Source organism: Vulpes vulpes, chromosome 5, assembly GCF_048418805.1.
Source record: "Vulpes vulpes isolate BD-2025 chromosome 5, VulVul3, whole genome shotgun sequence".
NCBI lineage: Eukaryota > Metazoa > Chordata > Mammalia > Carnivora > Canidae > Vulpes > Vulpes vulpes.
Genome location: NC_132784.1, coordinates 112143127 through 112164655, shown reverse-complemented (window position 1 = coordinate 112164655; position 21529 = coordinate 112143127). Strand labels below are relative to the sequence as shown.

The following is a 21529-nucleotide window of genomic DNA, read 5'->3' as shown; positions in this document are numbered from 1 at the left end:
GATCAGTAATATGAGAGGATGACATAGGCATCCTCTGTAATTTGAGTTTTTTCATTTAGTATTGATGGATAATGTTAATTTTTCCGTAGTACCTTAGTACTCAGTACATACAGTTTCTAATAATATCACACCTTTGTCTTGAAGTTGTCTTAGCATGCTTTTCTGTTTATGTATGGATCTTGTCTCTAAGCCACTTTCTTTTTTAATGATTTTATTATTTTGCTACAGGAAGAGTTGGATTTGTCGTCTTCTTCCCAGATGTCTCCCCTTTCCTTATATGGTGAAAGCTCTCATAGTCCCTCCTTAGCAGAGCCACTGAAAGAAGATAAGCCCATCATTGGTCCTAGCAAAACTGGTATGACTCCATCTTCTAACTTCTGTTCTTTCTAATTTGTACTGAGCTTCAGCTCCATTTTTTTAAAAGAAAAGATTGGATTAAGTGCATATTTATTAAGCTGGCTTTTTGTTTTTAAAATTGTGGACCTGTTTTCTTTGCTATGGTTAGTTAATGTGGAGAGGAGAGGCAGGAAATGATGGTTGTCTTTATAGGTGAAAAATGCTTTAACATAGATGTAGGCTTCATCATCTTCAGGACAGAATTCAAAGATTCAGTTAAAGATATTGATTGTGAAGTCCATTTGGGTGTGACATTTATTACCTCTCAATCTTCAGTGATTTTAGCTATTTTCTTTTACCAGTTCATATATCCCTTTCCCAAAGCTGCAGTGTGGTCATTACACCAAAAACCATCATTGTGACCATCAGTGTGGTTAAAAAGGAAGATTTCATTCAACTTCTAAAATCAATGTCATGGGAATGTAATGTATAGCATGGTGACTATAGTTAATAATACTGTGTTGCATATTCGAAAGTTGCTAAGGGAATGGATCTTATGTTCTCATCACAAGAAAGAAATTTGTAAATGTGTGGGATAACAGGTGTTAACTAGACTTCTTGTGGTAAAATCCTTTTGTGATATAAATATCAAATCATATTGTACATGTGAAATTAATATAATGTTATATATCAATTGTACCTCAAAAAAGGGAGTAGACCTCATATTAAGGACTTTCCTTTAGTCCATTTAGGTGTAGAGTAGCTATGCTTAAACTCCAGGTGAGGACAGTTACTCAGAGGTCAAGATTATGTATAGAAAAAAAGTGTATAATAGAATCTAATTTCTAAGAATTGCTTAATTGCTTTTAGATTGATTTGTGTTTTGTTTGGATTTTTTCCAGAAAATGGACTGACTCCAAAGAAAAAAATTCAGATGAATTCAAAACCTTCAATTCAGCCCAAGCCTTTATTACTTCCAGCAGCACCCAAGACTCACACAAACTCGGGCGTTCCAGCAAAAACCATCATTATTCAGACACTACCCACGCTTATGCCATTGGCAAAGCAGCAGCCAATTATCAGCATACATCCTGCACCCACTAAAGGTACCTGAGTGGAATTCGAAACTGCATATGTTTAATTGATGGACACTAAGATTTTCGTCATGTCATTTGTTTTAACTCAGGTTATAATTTCTGAGCACATGCAGTGTGCCAGGAATTGTCCTTGGTTTTGAGGATGTCGCAGAGATGACTAATATGTGGTTCCTATCCTAACAGAAGAGATAGCTTACCTAGATTAATTATATCTGATACATCTTTTTTTTTCTTCCAGTTTTAATTATGAAAACACCTATCAGGCTTGTTTTATATAACTACTTGTAATGAAGAAGAAAATCCAGGAAACTTTCTTGGTATCATTTTATTTTGAGATTTTTGTGTCCATGATCTTTTTTTTTTTTTAAAGATTTATTTATTTATCTACTCACAGAGAGATAGAGGCAGAGACACAGGCAGAGGGAGAAGCAGGCTCCATGCAGGGAGCCCGACTTGGGACTCAATCCCAGGTCTCCAGGATCACACCCTGGGCTGCAGGCGGTGCTAAACCGCTGCACCACCGGGGCTGCCCTGATCTCCTGTTTTTAAGGAGAAGTCAGTACATAAATAATATCACAGGTCTAATAGGTGAATTTTGACAATAGGATCAGGCCCTTCTGCAGAGGCAGTGTGCTTTCGTAAACTTGATGTTGAGTGGGGGCATTGTGAAGAGATCTGAACTCTTTGTCTTCATGTAGTTAAGAATGTGTGTTTCTATAATTTATCCACCAGATGGCCCCACATACTTGATTCTACACCAATTGTAGCATTGAAAGAAGTTCATGGTTGAAGATTTGGTAGTGTGCATATACAGGAATTTGCACTTGGAGATGTCTTAGGCTGATTAGCTGTCACTCTCATACTGATAAGTGTATACAGGAGTAAAGGAAAACCTGTTCGACATTCCTTTCCTGGATTTAGGACTAGGTCTCAGTGGCTATGGTTGTAAGCAAACACCAATGTGACCTTTGCTGTCATGGCTATGTTTCCAGCTCTAGATTGTTAATTCATTTCTTTGGAGCAAGAAGGTCAAGTTTTAATGAGAGCAAGGTCATAAATTTAATTACTAGTTACTCTATTTGTTTTGTTTTACTCCAAGGTCATGGACAATATGACATTGATAAAGAGAAGAACTAGGTGGGAGACTGGACAAGTCCATGAAAATCCATCAAATCTACCAAAACTGCCTCAGACAAACCTGAAATACCTGCCGTTTTAGTACAGGGTCAGAATTGCTGCCTTTTTCGTGTGAAAAATAGCAGTCCTATAGAATGGGTGTTCTCGTGGTCTATGAATGGATGGATGTTAAATGTTCATGAACTCGAAATAAAATATAAGATTTATTGTATATGTGGATTTTCCAAGGATAGTCTCCAAAACTTTCATCAGGATCTCAAAAGGGTCTGTGTCTTCCCAAAGGCTAAGAATTTAAACTTGTGAAGAACTTCATTATGGTTCCCATAAGCTCTTAAAGCACAAGTATAATAAAGCAAAATCTGGACATTAATATAGCTAGTCTGTAAAGCAAGGGCCACTCCTCTAAGAATTTGCTCTTAGGAAAAAAAAAAGAATTTGTTCTTAGCAGATCATGCTCAAGTGAAAGAAGACAAACCATTCTTTTCTGAGCAGTTTATCAGGTTCAGGAACCTGAATTATACATTATTCAGAACATCAATGCCTGCCCATTATCTGAAGATAGTACTTACATTTGCTAATATAAGGCACTTGTGTGTTTTTATAGTATAGTCTAGAGAGTTGGTATTATTATAACATATAGATTTAAGTGTATGTCTTTCATTTATTTGAAATAAAGAGGTAGAGGAGAAATACAGGAGAGACATTTTACAGTTAATCAATGTAAGTATCAGTAGTAAATATTTTACCATTAAAGAAGAAGTAATTCTTACAGGATCCTTTAACTTGGAAGTAAAGCCCACCGTGGTTTGGCTCCAGTTTAGTTTTCTAACTTTACATTATAATCACTCCTTTTTATAAACCCAACTTCCTCTTCTAGTCCAACCAATCTGGCCACTGTCCCTTGAATTCTCTCGTTTTTCCTAGTTTCTTGGCTCAGACTATTCTCTCTGCCTGAAACAACTTCTGTAACTAAGTCCTATATGTCCATTAAGAGTGTTAGGAGGAGTGCAGGTGAGAGATGATGAAAACTTGGTATGTCACTGAAAATGGAGAGCCAGGATAGAGAGTGCAGATGTTAAAAAGTGCAGAATTGCAGGCTTGGTGATTGGATGGTTTGGAAGGGGGATGTAGGATAGAGAGGAACATATCCTACCTGATGGGCTTTTTGGGTAGATGATAGTGCACATCATTGAAATGGAGGATAGAGGTGACATAACTTGCCCCAGGTCATTCTCCTTCTGAGAGGTAGAGGCATAACAGGTGGTCTGGCTCAGAGTCTGTGTAATTAGTCACAATGCTGTATGCCTCTAAAAGAATGTGGAGATGTGCTTCTTGATCTCCAGAATTCTTATTGGGGAGTTAACATATTAATATAAATAAATAACAGTGACTATGAGAACTAATAAGTTAATAATACAGGTAGTGGCCTTATGGAAACTGTTATTATATAGAAATGGAAATTAATAATAATAAGTAAGAGCTAACATTGAAGTTCCTGTGGCAGACAGTGTGGCAGACACTGTTATGTTTAAGTGCATTATCTTTTTTTTTTTAGGTGCATTATCTTATTTAATCCTTACATCAGCTCTGTGAGGATATGTATTATTATTTTTATTTTTAAAGATTTATTTATTCATGAGAGACACACAGAAAGGCAGAAACAAAGGCAGAGGGAGAAGCAGGCTCCTGGTAGGGAGCCTCTTGCAGGACTTGATCTCAGGACCCTGGGATCGTGACCTGAGCCAAAGGCTCAACCACTGAGCCACCCAGGTGTCCCAGGATATGTATTGTTACTGTCTTTATTTTATAGATGAGAAAGTTGAGACACAGAGAAATCATTTACCCCAAGTCACATAGTTGTATTATTTTAGACCAAGTAAGCATTCAATAAATGTTTGATACATAGTTTGATATCTTTGAAGAAAATTGAAAAGAAAGAATGCCTATCACAGTCTGTGTCTTGTGAGTCATATGTATGACTATGAGTCATACATAGTCACATATTTAGCGTTGAATCTAGCCATGTTCTGGTAGTTCTGTTAAGGGAGATTTGTATGTAATGTCTAAGGGGATTTTGAGTGTGCTGAAATGGTTTTTCTTTTTTACTGTTTTCACACTAGAGACAGTAGTCACCATGTTCAGTTGCTAATTATTTAAGGCCCAAAACAGTCCTTTGCATTGCATTCTGTGAACCCATGAGCCCATCGCAGATCAGTGTTTAGCAAGTCACCATGAGGGTTTTGTTTTCTTGAACACGTTGCAATAGAAGTTTCTCCCCCATTCTGTCTTGAACGCAAGCATGTCTAGAATATTTAGAGGAGCCTTGATTTAGATGCTAAGTAATTTAAGGATAGTTGGGCCCCCTGGGACGTTGATTATGGAAAACAAGAGAGGAGTGGCCTGGTAGGACTGGGAGCTGCACTGGGGACGCAGACCATGCCTCACTGTGGCTCTACCCCTACTCCATGAGGCAGTTTTCTCAGCAAGGAGGTGGTGATAACCAGGCAACGGGTAGTATAGACTTGGGCTATTTTTTCTAACTTAGTTTTAAGAACTATTACAAAGCCATTTGCATGTGTTAACTGCAGCTAGAATTATGATCCTTTCTTCGAAATGACTTAATTCTCTACATTTACCACCTCCTTTGCTCTTTGGAATAATCCCAAAGCTCATTGAACAGCATGTTTCGTTTGGGGATTTTTTTTTTTTTATTGCAGCTTTTAAACTGAGATGTGGAACACTGCTTCCATTAATGCTCTTCTCAAAGTATTGGTTTAAGTCAGTGGTTCCCACCCTATAGACTGTGGACTCTAGGGTATGGGAGGTGGGAGTAGTAGCTTTAGACATTTTGCAAGGCATCTGCAAATCTATATATCTGGCAAGTATTTTCTGTAGACTGAATACTTTGTTTTATAGATCTTTGTATTCCTGTTTTTCTAATTTTTGTGGCTACAGTTCAGATTAATAAACTACAAATTTATTTTATTTTTTATTTTTATTTATTTTTAAGATTTTATTTTTATTTATTCATGAGACACACACACACGCGCACACACAGAGAGAGAGAGAGAGAGAGAGGCAGAGATACAGGCAGAGGAGAAGCAGGCTCCATGCAGGGAGCCTGATATGGGACTCGATCCCTAGTCTCCAGGATCACACCCGAGGCTGAAGGTGGTGCCAAACCGCTGAGCCACCGGGGCTGCCCCTAAATTTTTTTTTTTTTAAGCTAAAACAGGTGTTCTTAACAAACAGGTGTTCTGAAGTATTATTTAGATTTTTAGTTTTTTCTTGATCCTTTGAAGTACTGAGCTCTGTTTTACGTGGGTCATGTTACACTGGAAGTATAATGCTTTTTTTTTTCCTTGAAGAATTATAAATATTTATGTAATTTTAGTTGCTGGTTGCTGTAGTACCTTTATTTTGCTAGATAGGCTCAAGCAGCTGTGGATATTACGGGAGGCTTTCAGCACCTTATAAAATTGCCCAGATCTGAAAGGACGCATTCAGCAGGCAAGTGAGATTTCTGACAGACCAATTATAAGTTATGAGAGTCTTCTTTAGGTTAATGATACTAATTCTCTTCATATTAGCATAATTAAAAAAATAATGTTAAATATGAAGATTAAGAAAAGGTTTGGAGGCCATTTTGTGTGTGTAGGGGGAGTTGGTATTATCTACAGACTAGTGTAGATTACAGATTTATGTTTCCTGTGCTTGTTCACTGTGAATTCATCTCAAATGGTTTTAGCATTTTTTTTAACAAGGGTATTGTGAACAACTTTATAAAAATATGTACATTTTTAATTGGAGTATAATTAACATTCAGTGTTACTAGTTTCAGGTGCACAATGTAATTGAACAATTCTATACATGACTCAGTGCTCATCACAATAAATGTAGTCTTCATCCCCTTTATTTCACCTTTTCCCCTCCCACCTCTCTGCTGGCAACCACCAATTTTCTTTATTTAAAAGTTTGGGGTTTTGTTTTTGTTTCTTTAGGGGCATAGCATGGGGAAATTCGGGCAGTGGGGGGTCGGGAAGCAGCAGAGGGAGAGGAAGAGAGAATCCCAAGCGGGCCCTACACTCAGTGTGGAGCCTGACACAGGGCTCAATCTCATGACCCTAAGATCATGACCCAAGCTGAAATCAGGAGTCCAAGCTTAATGGACTAAGCCACCCAAGTGCCCCTAGAGTCTATTTTTGTTGTTGCTTATCTCCTCTTTTTTCGTTTGTTTTGTTTTTTAATTTCCACATGAGTGAAATCATATGGTATTTGTCTCTCTCTGATTTCACTTAGTGCTCTACTCTCTAGACGCATCCTTTTTTTTTTAAACAAATGGCAAGATATCATTCTTTTTTATGGCTGAATAATATTCCATTGCATATATATACACCACATGTTCTTTATCCATTCCTCAACTGATGGATACTTGGGTTGTATCCTTATCTTGGCTATGGTAAATATTGTTGCAAGTTTTAACATTTTGATATTTGTAGCCTCTGTCCTTCCAAGTATTGAGTTACTGAATCTCCATTTATAATATATTTTTGGTGCTGTATTTCCAAATCTTTCTTATTTATTTATTTATTTATTTATTTATTTAAGATTTTATTTATTTACTCATGAGAAACACACGGAGAGAGACAGAGACACAGGCAGAGGGAGAAGCAGGCTCCATGCAGGGAGCCTGACGTGGGACTCGATCCTGGGTCTCCAAGATCATGCCCTGGGCTGAAGGCGGGGCTAAACCGCTGAGCCACCTGGGCTGCCCATAAATCTTATTAATTTAAAATACATGGCTCTCAGTGTTCAGTATAAAAGGTTTATTATTTATAATATGAAAAATACTTTTTAGCACAAATTCATTTCAGTGGCTAATAGAGAAATCTAGTATGACTTAGGAAGTTTGATATGGATATAGTTAAGAAAAAAATTGTAATACATTGTTAATGATAATTTCATAGGGAACACATTTAGTTGGTTTCATTAAAAACAAGCAACAAAGGTCACTGTGCGTGTGTGCTGCTATTGATGATATTTTATTTTATTTATTTATTTTTTTTTGATGATATTTTAACTGGTGGTTTTAAATCCCCTCTCCGTGTCTTCCTCCTCTCATGTGCACAGGAAACCTAAATGTTAAACACTGTCCTTTGCCATAATGGTTACGCACACTCTGATTCCTTTCCTTTTGTCTCCACTGCAGGTCCCACCGTAGTGCTCTCTCAGCCCGCCATGGTGCAGCTTCAGGCACCTGGAGTTCTGCCCTCTCCTGCCCCTGTCGTTGCTGTTGCTGGGGGTGCCACACAACTACCTAATCATGTGGTGAATGTGGTCCCGGCCCCTGTGGCAAATAGCCCCGTGAATGGAAAGCTCTCTGTGACTAAACCTGTCCTACAAAGTACCATGCGAAGTGTGGGCTCGGATGTAAGTGTTGGAACTTAGTACTTTATCATACCTGATTTAAGAAAACAAAGCCAAAACACACTGTTTTGTTGCCTTGTTTTTGCTTTTTAAAATCTGTTATATTGCCTCCAATAAAAGAATGTGCTGAGATTGCACATCCATTATTTGGTGGCAAATTATTCTGTTAGACTTTAAGTGAAAAGGTTTTAAAATGTCTGAAGTTGTTTGATAAAAAGTGACGTATGCATACTTTCCTCTGGAACTCCTTCTTTCAAACCCTCTTCTCACATTGTTCAAGACCCTCCCCCAGCCCAGTCAGACACTGGTATTTTCCAAGACTCTTTCATGTCTCCTGATTGAAATGTTTTTGGCAATTCCCAGATAAGAGTCTGTAGACTATTTTTTTTGTCAGGGTTTATATTTATCTTCTCTTTTGACTTATTGAAGGGTTTTCAGCACTGCATAATGATGACTTATACTACTCTTAGTTATGTCTCTTAATGATTAGTTGGTATTTTCCCATCTTGGCAAATCTTTAGGTTTTCTAGCGTGTCAGAGGGTTTTTAAAAGTAATTTATAAATCGCAGAAAGTTTCCTAAGACCTGTCCTCCTTAAAGCCAGTTACAGCATTTGTCAGCTAATCCTTGCTTTCTTTAAAAGTGATACAAAAATATCTCACAGTGTGTATTAAGTAGTAAACGAACATCAGGGACCTAAAGTTTAATGAAAGAGTCAGATAATCATTCTAACAGTGAGTTCTCTTAAATTGTTACTGGCAAGGCAAACCTGTATGTGTTTTCTTTAAAATAAAAGTAGACATTACTGGTTGTTAATATTGCTAAGTTGATCTTTTCTTTAGTTGTTGTGAAGTTCTTTAAAAATTTTATAAGTTATTAAGGTTATTGCAATAACCTGCTCTACATTTATTTATTTATTTATTTATTTATTTATTTATTACCATAATTTATTAACTAGCATGTTAGTAGCCCTGTAGTGAAATTGCTCCACTGTTGCATAAACACAAGTAAGTAATCTCCGTCAACAATATTTTAAAGACCCATAATGAAGGAATATTGTCTGGTGAAAGTAGGAAAGTAGAACATTGAAGGTCTACAATAATTCCCATAGTTTATACAAGTTTTGAAAGCCGCGTACCCAGACATGGAAAAAAATTAGTGTCAGATGAGAATAGACATGGATTGTACAGGATTAGCCTTGATTGTAAATGTTTATTTTGAGGACTAGAGAAGATAAAGTGTAGTGCTTGTGGTATAAAGGGCACTAAGACACAGTATGTGTTTCAGTTGAGGTTGAAATGATGTGATGCTGGGATTTGCTTAAAATAGTTGGGGACAGGGCAGCCCTGGTGGCTCAGCGGTTTAGCGCCACCTTCAGCCCAGGGCGTGATCTTGGAGACCCCGGATCAAGTCCCGCGTCGGGCTCCCTGCATGGAGCCTGCTTCTCCCTCTGCCTGTGTCTCTGCCTATCTCTCTCTCTCTCTTTCTCTCTGTGTGTGTGTGTGTGTGTGTGTGTCTCATGAATAAATAAATAAAATTAAAAAAAATAGTCCAGGACTTTTTCCTCATCCGGGGTGAGGAGCCCAGGATGGAGGAAACAAGATGGGCAAAATGTTGATAATCATCAAAATTGGATGTAATCTTTCTCTCCTTTTGGTATGTAGGAAAATTTCCATAGTAAGTAAACAACAACAAAAGTCCAAAATATCCTGTGCTATTTTCAATTAAAAAGTTATACAGCCAATAAAAGAAAGGGTATGCTCTTCATAGGAGAGTGAGACAGATAAGAATGATGGAAGAGGATTTTTAAAATTTCCTTTTATTAATCCACTTTAAATTATGAATTTGAATGTTTCTTCTGTGATACTCCCAAATGGAACTAGCAACAGAAAATATTCAAAGTTGTCTTTTTTTTTTTTAAACATCCATCTATTTATTTTAGAACGAGAACATGTGTGTGTGCACACATGCATGCATGCTAACGCAGGGGAGAGGGGCAGAGGGGGAGAGAGGGAGAAAGAAAGAGAATCTCAAGCATACTCCCTGCCAAGTGTGGAGCCTGGTGTGGGGCTTGATCCCACCACCTGGAGATGATGACTTGAACTGAAATCAAGAGTCAGACACTCAAGTGACTGAGCCACCCAGATATCCCTCAAAGTTGTATTTCTATCATGTTAGGATATTTAAAATATTTATTATGAAATCTCTTAAATATGAAAAAAGGTAAAGACTAATTAGAACTTAAAAGAATGTAGATCAACAGTATGTCATAGTTGTTAACAATATTAATGTAATGTTAGTATGTATTTGTAACATCTGACCGTGGGACAGTCCAGAGGAGCATGGCTAGGATGGGGAAAATGTCTTGAAACTATGTCCTCAGTAGAGGAATGGTTTAAGGGTTGGAATGACTCTGTAAACTGAAGAAGAGGAAAAAAAACACTGAACATAGATCTGGGAGTGGATTCAGGACAGGCTGATGTGTGGAAAACAGGAGGATTTTTCTGGGTTATTCCACAGGACTCAACTAGAATAGGCACAGATACATTATAGGAAGGTTTCCTCTCATTGTAAAATTCTTTGATCAGGTCACTGTATTTAAAAACAGGAAGAAGCCTTTTTTTCTTTTTTCTTTTAGGCTAATATCTGAATAATGAGCATCTTAATGTTGGCCCTCTTCATTGTAGTCTGCTGACCCATTTTGTAATCTCTAAACATTTCAGTTAGTCATTTGTTGATCAGTTAGTCAGACATGACCTTTTTGGTGTGAAAGACCATGTTTGTTCTGCTCTTGCATCCTTAAGAGTGCTCTGTAAATTTGGTGAATAATTTACTGATGAAATCTCAGTCAACACTGAGCTGGGGCCTGTGTGAGATGCAAAAGTATGGGACCAGGGCAGCCCGGGTGGCTCAGTGGTTTAGCGCCACCTCTGGCCCAGGGCGTGACCCCGGAGACCCGGGATCGAGGCCTGCGTCTGGCTCCCTTCATGGAGCCTGCTTCTCCCTCTCCCTGTGTCTCTGCCCCCCCTTCCCCCAAATAAATAAATAAAAATCTTAAAAAAAAAGTTAAAAAAGTATGGGACCAACAGGTATGATTTTTTTTTAAAGCAATATTAATTGACTAGTGTTATTACTTTCCAGAATTTAGAGTTGACAGGATTGTAGAAGAAAGATTTCAGGTGCTATGCGTCTGGTGCAAGAGACCTAAAGGCGATTAGAATAAATTTTTTAGTCAACCTGCATTGAGGTTTTGTGCTTATCTTTCCTTGGCCAGCATATCAGGAAGTGAGCCAGGCCTTTTCAGTATGGGTTTTCTGGTCGAGATTTTGACTTAATACTTATTTCAAGTAAAGAAACATCAGTCTGTCCTATCAGCTGGCCAAGCCGTTCAGGAACCCAAAGTAAATTTGTTCCAGAAGGAGCTGTAGGAAACTTTGATCTGCTGGTATAGTCTCCTGTGTTAGTAACTTGGTTGACCTTAGTAGTGCATGCATTTGTTAGACTCAAGTCCTATTAAATGATGATAAATTTGAAGTATAAATTTCTGATTCAAAATGGTCAGAAAGAAAAACTTTTCATTATGTGCTTTTTGTGCTTTTAAACCGAAAGCCTGGTGAAAAAGCTGTAATTTAGCAAAAGAAAGCGTATCAGTCTTTTGTGGCTTTGTGATGCTGACATGGCTTTTTTCCTACCTTTTTTGTTCTTTTGTTTGGCTAGATTCTCTCTCTAGAGACCTGCTACTGCCGTAAGTAGCGTTTTTTGCATACCATATTCTGCAAACTGCATTAAGTGCCACATTTTCTGTTATGAAACAGTTTGCCTGGTTCAAATTATAATCTCACTCTTCCTGCCTTTTGCTGGTAAATCTGTTCTGTTTAACTCTTGGAAACCTCACCTAAATTTTCAAGAAATATGGTTGGTTTTTGGCTCTGACCCTGATGGAAAAAATGAACATGGTCTCTCATTTCAGTGTAGAAATTCTCTTATGCAGTTTCTTAGTAAATGGCAATCTTGGAACTGCAAAGTTGCCTTCATAGGAGAGTGTACTTACCTTTCTTTAAAGGGCTATTGAATGTTGCCAGACATCAAACCAAGGGCTTGAAAGCAGGCAGTCTGTTTAAATTTGTGTTGGTGGAATACCTGGGTGGCTCAGCGGTTAGAGCGTCTGCCTTCGGTTCAGGGCATGATCCTGGAGTCCCAGGATCGAGTCCCACATTGGGCTCCCTGCATGGAACCTGCTTCTCCCTCTGCCTGTGTCTCTGCCTCTCTCTCTGTGTCTCTCATGAATGAATAAATAAAATCTTTAAAAAAAAAAAATATGCATTGGTGTAACTACTGCCCTCTACCCATCATAATTCCATGAAGTTCATGAAACATTATGGCCCTGGTTTTAGGGCTGTGGAGCTGTACATGTTATTGTAGTTATTTGGGAAAAAAGACCAGGAAAAAAAAGTGATGAAATTGTATTCTGTGTCCTTCATAGTGGACCAAGGTGGAGCAGAAAACCTTAATGTAAGTCAGTAGGGGGTAACAATGTAAAGAAAATGATCAGGAACTAGGGCAAAGTTAGAAATACCAGATGGGAGGCTGATCAAGGGTACAGGCTCTGTTGACAAGAGGCCTCAGGCCTTCCCTCAGCCCATTCACTGCATTGAGCTGCTTACAAACCCTTTATTACCTTTCATTCTTTCTAATTCTTAATGACCTTCATCCCTCCCATCCTGGTCCCTGCCCTGGTCACTAAAGCCATCATGAGAAGCTGGGTGCTAGGTGGATCCCTTTCCACCTGCCTGCAGGTATCAGAAATGGTGTGAAGGGGATTCCTCTGGCATACCGAACTGGAACTTTGTCATTTCTTTTCTCTGGAGACAGTGTTATATATCCAGTAAGGCTCAAGATTTCAGGTATTGTTAGTAGTGTGAGCATGGAGGTGATGTGATATGGGCCCCAGACAGATGCTGTGCACACAGTGTTCCTTTATGGCAGTGCAGGAATGCTGAGCTTTGGGAGTCTAGCACTTTTACAGCAAGCGGTGAGCAAGTTTCCTTGTCCAGAGGAAGACATTACCTCATATTTCAAGGTTTTTTTCTGGGAACACAGCCCTGAGAAAGGGCCTAGGTAAAGAGTGGTCAGGGTCTTGTATTCTTGGCACGCCCAGGAAAATGTATAGTAGCAGGATTCCCAAGAGACTCCTAGAGAAATATCTTTCAAGAAAAATATGCATCTAAAAAAATTCGTTTACAGTGCAAAGCAATGCAGAGAAACTCTTAGAAAAATGGAAAATGCCTGTGGTTCTCTTTCAGGGAAAAAAAAAAGCATTATTTCTAATGACACTTAAGCTGCTTGCTTTATCTGTAGCACCTAAGAATAGGTCTTCTGTTAGGTCCAAGTGTGAGCTGAATATCCACCCTTAAGTGATGTGGTCAGCTGAGATCTAAGAAGATAAATAATGAATAGATACTTTTTAGTGACTAAATTCTTTAACAACAAAGACATTGACATCATGATACTTCTTTAGGCTTTAAAGTAGAGGAATCCATCAGAACAAATTCAACAGGAAGGATTTGGAGACTTGAAAAGCTATCCAGATTTTAGTAAAATATTAGTTCTGTGTTGATTGCTTTTCTGACTTTGCTGGTACCAGGGATTCTGCAAATCAAAGAAAAACATGCTTTGTTAAAATACTTGTAGTTTCTCTTTAGATGGAGATTTGGGGCTTCTAAGAATTTATCTTGAATAAGGACTTTGGCAAGTGATTTCATTTGTGGTTATAGTAGCTTTGGAAAGGGAAGTGAACAGAAGAAGGTTTTATTCGCCCCTCCGGGTTGTATTGCATGAGGTTAGATTTACGCCCTGGCAACTGGAGCGTTCTTTGTTCTGCGTTTTCCAGTTTGACATCTTGATAGGGTTAATAAATAATTATTTTTAAAGGGATGCTGGTTTCTATCTTGATAAATAATTAACACTTAATTCCCTTCTCTCTGATTTCCCTTCCTGCAGCCTGTCCCTGGGGACAGTCTCTCCATACTTCACATGCTTTGTAGCCACTTGGTTCCCCTGCCCAGAAGCATTCATTGTCCCTCGATTTTTGCGCATCTTTCCCAAGATGATTCCTTAGTAGATTAGTATTTATGGTTTTACCCATTTGCCTGTTTTATAGAATGGTGATAAGTATGTCCACACTGTCCTGCACCTTGGTTTTCTCATTTAGTGTATCTTAGGGAACTGTCCATATCAGTACATAAAAATTTATCTTATTCCTTCAATAGCTGCATGGCAGTCTGTTTCATAGGAGTGTCATAATTAATTCAGATTTTTGCAGTTTTTTTCTTTGTAAGCATTCTTCCGTGGGGAATAACTTGGTACTTGTTTAATTTTGTTTATATGCAAGTTTATCTGTAGGAGAAATTCCTAGAACTGACATAAGTCAGAGGTAGGTAGTTTTTTGATGTTGATAGATACTGTCAAATGGCCTGCCATCGGGGTAGTTCTGATTAATCCTCCACTTTGTATGAGAGTGCCAGTCACAGGGCTTCTCAGAGGAGTGCATGGACAGTGTCTCCACAAACACTTTCCCTTCTCACATCAACCCTTTCCTTGCATAATTGTTTATAATACTGGGTATGTGCATTTGTCTGGAGAACAAATCAATAGCTTCCTATGTAATTTTTTGTTTTGTTTCTTTGTAATAACTTGTTGAGATACAATTCACATACCTAGAGTTCACCCTTATAAAGTGTAAAATTTAGTGGTTTTCAGTATATTCACAGAGTTTTGCTGCCATTACTGTTAATTCCAGAATGTTCACATCACCCTAAAAAGAAGCTTTGTACCCATTTATCAGTCATTCCTATTCCAATCTTTTCCCCAGCCCCTGGCAACCACTAATCTGCTTTCTCTTTGTATGGAATTGCCTATTCTGGATTTTCACATCAGTAGAATTATACGTAGTGTGGCCTTTTGTGTATGACTTCTTTTTTACTTAGCATAATGTTTTTCAAGGTCCATTAATATCATAACATGGATCAGTACTATTATTTTTTGTGGCCAAATAATTTTCCGTTGTTTAACTAGATGGCATTTTGGATTATCCATTTATCAGTTAATGGAGATTTGGATAGCTTCATAACAGCCACTCTCCGGCTATTATGAATAATATTACTTTGAACATTCAGGTATAAGTTTTCATAGTCTTTTTGAAACCCTTTTTAATATGGAGACTATTTACAAGTCAGTGAGAAAAATGCAAGTTAATCCAACAATCAAATGGACAAAAATATGTGAATAGATAATTCACAAGAGAGAATGGCAAATTTTTCAGTTAAAGTATCAATGGCTATATATTCTTGAAGGGGTATGCCTCTGAAAGATTACGGTTTTAAAATATGTGAAAGAATATTAATTATTAATAGAAGTTTTGACTGGTTAAAGAATGATATTCAAGGGTTAAAAGTATTATGGTTAAAATTTTCTGTGGCTCATCCACCTTGCTATTATGAGTTCTAAAGAAAAGTATCTGTATTTCTTTCTTGTAAATCCCCAGCATTGTATGTGCATTGCAGTCCTGCGGATCTGTGTGTGTGTACACATGTGTATTAGACTTTGTATTTGACAATAATGTCAAATATTTAAAAGTTGCAGAAACAAAAATCCTCCAGAGAATGCCCATGTACCTTTACCCATTCACCTATTAACATTTTACCCCTTTTGTTTTATTAATTCTTTCTTTCTGGCTATCTGTCCATCTACACACTCTGTTTTTTTCCCCAAACTATTGTAGAATAAGTTACATGCCTTATAGTTCTTTACCACTAATATTTCAGTGTGTATTTTTTCAGAATAGGGATATTCTACATACCCACAGTAAAGTCATCAACTTTGTAAATTTCATTTGTAAAATACTTTGATCCACTGTCAGTATTATAGTTTTGTCAGTTGACCTAGTAATAAATACCCTTTATTGAATTTTTTCCATTTCAATACAGGGCCCAGTCTAGGGCCAGATACTGCATTTGGTTGACTTGTCTCTTTAGCTTATTTTAATCTGGAACATTTCCTCAGTGTTTGCCTTTTTGATGCTTTAGAAGAATTCATCTCTTTTCTAGTCATAATAGATTTATTTCTTCATTAGAGAAAGAGAGTGAGAGCATGCATGCACTTGAGCAAGGGAAGGGTCAGAGGGAGAGAGAGAGAATCCTTAAGCAGACACCCTGCTGAGTGCAGAGCCTGGTGTGGGGCCTAATGCAAGGCTCAATATAGGGCTCCATCCCAGGACCCTGAGATCATGACCTGAGCTGAAATCAAGAGCCGGCCACTTCGCCGACTGAGCCACCAAAGTGGCCTTCTAGTATAGTTTTAATAAGTACTTCACATTCAAATTGGATTGTAAATGATTTATTTTTATGTAGTTCTGTTTGAGTCTCACAAAATCTTTATAAAGTGGGTGATATTCATTCCCATTTCACCATGAAAGGAATCAGTTGGTTAGGTGTTTTAGTCAAGGCCATATTGCTGAGATGGCTAATCTTGATTAAGTGGTGTGTGCCACACTTGTCTAAGTGCATGACTCACAGATCCTCACTTTGAATCTCTTGATGGCCCATTGAGGTGAATGAGAGCCATGATACCTATGGATTAAGAGCAGAATGACGGTTCTCGGAGGAGTGTGAACTAGCTTTTTATTGTTAGGCTATTTTTCTGTTTCTACAGTGATTAACTGTAATGTTCAGATTTTGTCTGTTTTTGTTTTTTAAGTCACTTAAAATTTAAAATGTGAAAATAGCTGGAATGCAGGCAGATATTTTCAGTATTGCTTTAGTTGCACAGTTTATTGGAGCAGCTGCGATTGGTGATGGAGTTAAGAATTTTTGCCTCCATAAATAAATAAAAATTTAAAAAAAAAAAAAAGGGGGGGGATCCCTGGGTGGCGCAGCGGTTTGGCGCCTGCCTTTGGACCAGGGCGCGATCCTGGAGACCCGGGATCGAATCCCACATCGGGCTCCCAGTGCATGGAGCCCGCTTCTCCCTCTGCCTGTGTCTCTGCCTCTCTCTCTCTCTGTGACTATCATAAATAAATAAAAATTAAAAAAAAAAAAAAAGAATTTTTGCCTCCTCACTCAATTTATTCATAGCAGCATGTATCTCTTTTTACTGACACATGTATGTGGTATATTATTGCTAACAGAGAACCTCACATCCATGAGTTGTGTAATCCTCACCTCAGTTATTTGACTTGCTCCAGTTGAGTTAGGATTCAGGTCTAGGCCTTGTCTTGGTGCAGTGCTGCAGTCACTCACCCCTCTCTGCTCTATTAATGGGGCTTTACTTTCAAGGCAGCCCTGATGCAGTGCCAACTTCAAATTACCTACCTCTTATAACTTGCTTCTTTTCCCTTTTCTCTCCCTCTACAAATGTATTCTCATAATTTTAAAAAATTTTCAGGTGTACCTGGATGGCTCAGTGGGTTAAGCATCTGCCTTTGGCTCAGGTCATGATCCGGGGGTTCTGGGATTGGCCCCACATTGGGCTTCCTGCTCAGCGGGGAGCCTGCTTCTCCCTCTCTGCCTGCCTGCTTCTCTTCCTGTGTGTGCTCTTTCTCTGTCAAATAAATAAATAAAATCTTAAAAATTTAAGCAGGTGGTTTAAAGTCTTGAGAGACAAAGTATAACGGCCGACCTTATATGAATAGTTTGGTGATCTCAAAATTTACAGCAAAATTACTCTCATCTGTATCTTGTGATGCAGTAATTACTGTGATATGTGACAGACAATTCAGTATATTTAGCATCAGTACTGGAACCATTTTGGTTTTGGGCTGAATGAGACCTTCAGAGGATGAAGGGGATGAATCTCAAGTTTTTGCCCACAATCCACACTAAGAAATGTGTTTTACATCTTTCTTATACACAGTCTAGTGAAACAGTATTACATAGAAAGTTCTGTTTTCTTTTATTCTATCCTGTGCTTTCTTGTCAATTTTTTAAAGACCCTTGTTATCCACTAAATTTATCATACTACTTGATATTGGGTTATACTAGTTTCAAAAACACTGTTCTGGTTTAACTCCCTGTTAGTATTTCTGTGTAAATAGGCCCTGGGAGAAGAAATGTTTCTTCCAGGATTTTTCAGTTAATTCATTGCAGTGCTGGAATAAGAATTAATGAGACCCAACTTCCAGTGTTATATTGTCATCTAATGACTTAAATTGCTATTCTTTTTTTTTTTTCCCTGTGGGGCTTGAACTTACTACCCTGAGATCGAGATCTGAGCTGAGATCAAAAGTCAGATGCTTAACCACCTGAGCCACCCAGGAGCTCCTAATTACTCATATGTAGCTACACCAAATATTTCTAGGGATCAGTAATGAAGGCACAGGAGACTGCTCTGAGGAAGCTTTGATGATCCCCGTACATAGGACTTTCTCCATTCTTTGGAAAACTGTGCCCCACAGTGTGGCTATCCTAAGAGCATCTGGTGGATACTCCCTTTTTTTTTCTTTTTTTTTTTTTAAAGATTTTATTTATTTATTCATGAGAGACACAGAAAGAGAGAGAGAGAGAGAGAGAGAGAGAGGCAGAGACACAGGCAGAGGGAGAAGCAGGCTCCATGCAGGGAGCCTGACTTGGGACTCAATCCCAGGTCTCCAGGATCACACCCTGGGCTGTAGGCGGCGCTAAACCGCTGCGCTACCAGGGCTGCCCTGGTGGATAGCCTGCCTTTGTCCCTCTACCAGTTCTTTCTCTTCACTCAGAATGAGATTGGGTAGAGCAGCCTGCACCTACAGTCTAGCAGGGATTTGTCTATTATCCTTTCTCACTTGGGAATGCATACTATATATATCCAAAGCATTCTTCATTAAAAAAAAAAAAAAAAATACAACACTTGGCAGGGTGAAGATTTTTTTCCTTGACTCAGCCAATGAAATGGCTCAGGATGCCAGTAATGAAGCTTATTTATTTAAGTTTTGATGACCAGGAACTGGGGATAACAAACACACAACTTAATAGAGTAAAATAAAATTTTGGCCTTCTGTCATTAGAGTTGAGAAGAGTAGAATTGGAAATTTTCCCCTTTTCTGCTTTAAACAATTTTCTGAAAGAAAGGGAGTATCCTTTTTTTTTAATGCTTTTTTTTATTTTTAAGTAATTTCTGTACCCAACATGAGGCTCAAACTCACAACTCTGAAATCAAGAATTGCATGACAACTGATGGAGCCAGCCAGGTGCCCCCCAAAAGGGAGTATTCTTAAGATTCCTAAGAGAAGGGCACCTGGGTGGCTCCGTGGTTGGGTGTCTGCCTTTGGCTCAGGTCATGATCCCGGGGTCCTGGAATCGAGTGCCACATCGAGTTCCCCGCAGGAAGCCTGCTTCTCCCTCTGCCTATGTCTCTGTCTCTCTCTCTGTCTCTCATGAATAAATAAATAAAGTATTAAAAAAAAGATTCCTAAGAGAAATCAAACTGAGATACTTAATTTATTTGAATATTTAAAATAAGGTTGCGACTAATTAAATTTGCTAATGATTTTAGTTATATGCATTTTTTTAGAATGTATTTATAAATTTATTTACTATGATATACAATAATATATGTTATATAAATTAGAAATATGTAAGAAAATTTACTTTGGCTTTTAAATCAGTTTCAAATAGATAAAGATTATTTATATAATGGAAAATATATATAAAATGGAAATTATAAAATTATTGGTTTGTCTGATATGATAAGAGGTTAATCAATGACAGTTTCTGTTTTATATGTCAGTTTAGAGGGAGAGATTCAGCAAAAGAATTCAAACTCAGAAGATGACATGTATGTAGTAAGCCATTGATTCATCCATAGTTATCAGTACTTGATCTGGCTGGAGTTTGTGTGAGATGTTGGAATGTATTTCTTAGCATTAAAATATCCTATTTTAATATCATTTGATTAGTCATATAGCGCTTTGAAGCTCATTTCTTAGCAACATCACAGACTCAAGGATTTAAATAGTTATTTTATTTATTAAAAGAACATAATATTAGTGTTTAGAGATCAATAACTTTTAAAAAGTAAAAAACAAAATGCAAATAGACTTGGAATTTTGACTCAAATTGGTTGAGCCTTCAAAAAGTACTTATTCATTTGTAAAAGTTCTTCTTTTATACAGTCTTTTTTGTAGTCAAATGTTTGTTTAATAATGCGACACCATATTATAGTGTAGTGGCACTAAAGTGAGAGAGTATTTTACAGTTGTGAAGTGTTTCTTTTTTCTTTTTCCAAGGCACAATGCTTGATGGGAGACTTGTCTAAAGGCAGGATGATCAGAAGCAGGAACTGACCAGCATTTCACTCATTTTAGTCATGTTAAATCGTCTTGATACCCATAAGGAAGATGTGTCAATTGATTAATGAGCCAGGGTATTGATTTTATGTTATACTGTGAGAGGAGGAATTAAGTTTCCAGATATAAGCATTTCCATAAACCTTTCTTTTCAAACAGGTGTATAATGAAAGTAAGCACAGAGTTTATGGAGGTTAGAGTTCCACGCTGAGATCCAGGACTTCCCATTTGGTATTAAAAACAGTGTGGTGCTGTGGTGTGCTGGGCTTAGAGTCAACTTACCTAAGTTCTAGCTGTGGCATTTCTACTCTCTAACTGTGAATCAAATGATGAGGCTTATTTTAAAGAGTCTTGAAAACTATAATGCAAGAGGAGATTAAATATAGAACATCAAAATAATTGAAATCCTATGTTGCCATTCTCATTGTTTGTTGGAAGCTGATCATAATACACTGCAAAAATCAGTTTACAGAATAGTAATTACAGTGTAATTTTTTTTCTTGTGAAATATACCCCCCACCAAACGACAAACACAGCTGGTGTGTGTGTGTGTATAGATGTGTGTATGTAGTCTGAAAATCATAATTTTTTTTGTCTAGGAAATACGGAATAACTTAAGTATTATATATTCAGGTAGCCGAAGATAGCTTGCTGAGATGTATAAAGTTGAAACTCTTGTGTTTGGTGATTCCTGGGGGTTTCATTTGTTTTTACTTTCTATCCTTTTTGTTTATTGGTAGTATTGAGTATTTATTTTCAGAACTATTGTATCTTTTTCCATGGGAAGAAGTGGATGGCCACAGGTGGTTTTCATTGTTTTAGCATGAGGCATGTGCATTGACAGCCTTGGAAACTTTAATGCTTTATAATATGCAGGTGCTTTTATTGTTTATAGAAATTCCTAATCCTTGTTTGAAATTTATTAAATGGTGTTCCATCTGTAAGCCTTTCTAAATTCCATAGATTAATTAGCCTTTAAAGTAAGATTGCCTTTTATCTAACTTTAGTATAAACTCTTCCATCTGGGAACCTTCTCTTTCCTATGCTTGTTCAGTGTTCCTTTTACTTCAGCACTCTGGTATTAAGTATTAATTATGGACATTGACATTCTCAGTTACCAGGAAGAACACTAAGAGTAACAGTAATTGAACAAAGTGGCGTTGTCCAGAGAATAGTTTGACGTGGTAAATAATCCATCCATCAGGGCTTTGCCA

General features: G+C 37.7%; 1 protein-coding gene across 1 annotated transcript in view; it reads left to right on the top strand.

Moving 5' to 3' along the window:
- ATF6 (activating transcription factor 6) overlaps positions 1–21529 on the top strand; it is a 202928-nt gene that overhangs the window by 25931 nt on the left and 155468 nt on the right. Inside the window, exons 5-7 of the mRNA XM_025991244.2 lie at positions 229–355; positions 1239–1442; positions 7780–8000. Of these exons, the coding sequence (XP_025847029.1) occupies positions 229–355; positions 1239–1442; positions 7780–8000 (552 nt within the window). The remainder of the gene's footprint in view (positions 1–228; positions 356–1238; positions 1443–7779; positions 8001–21529) is intronic.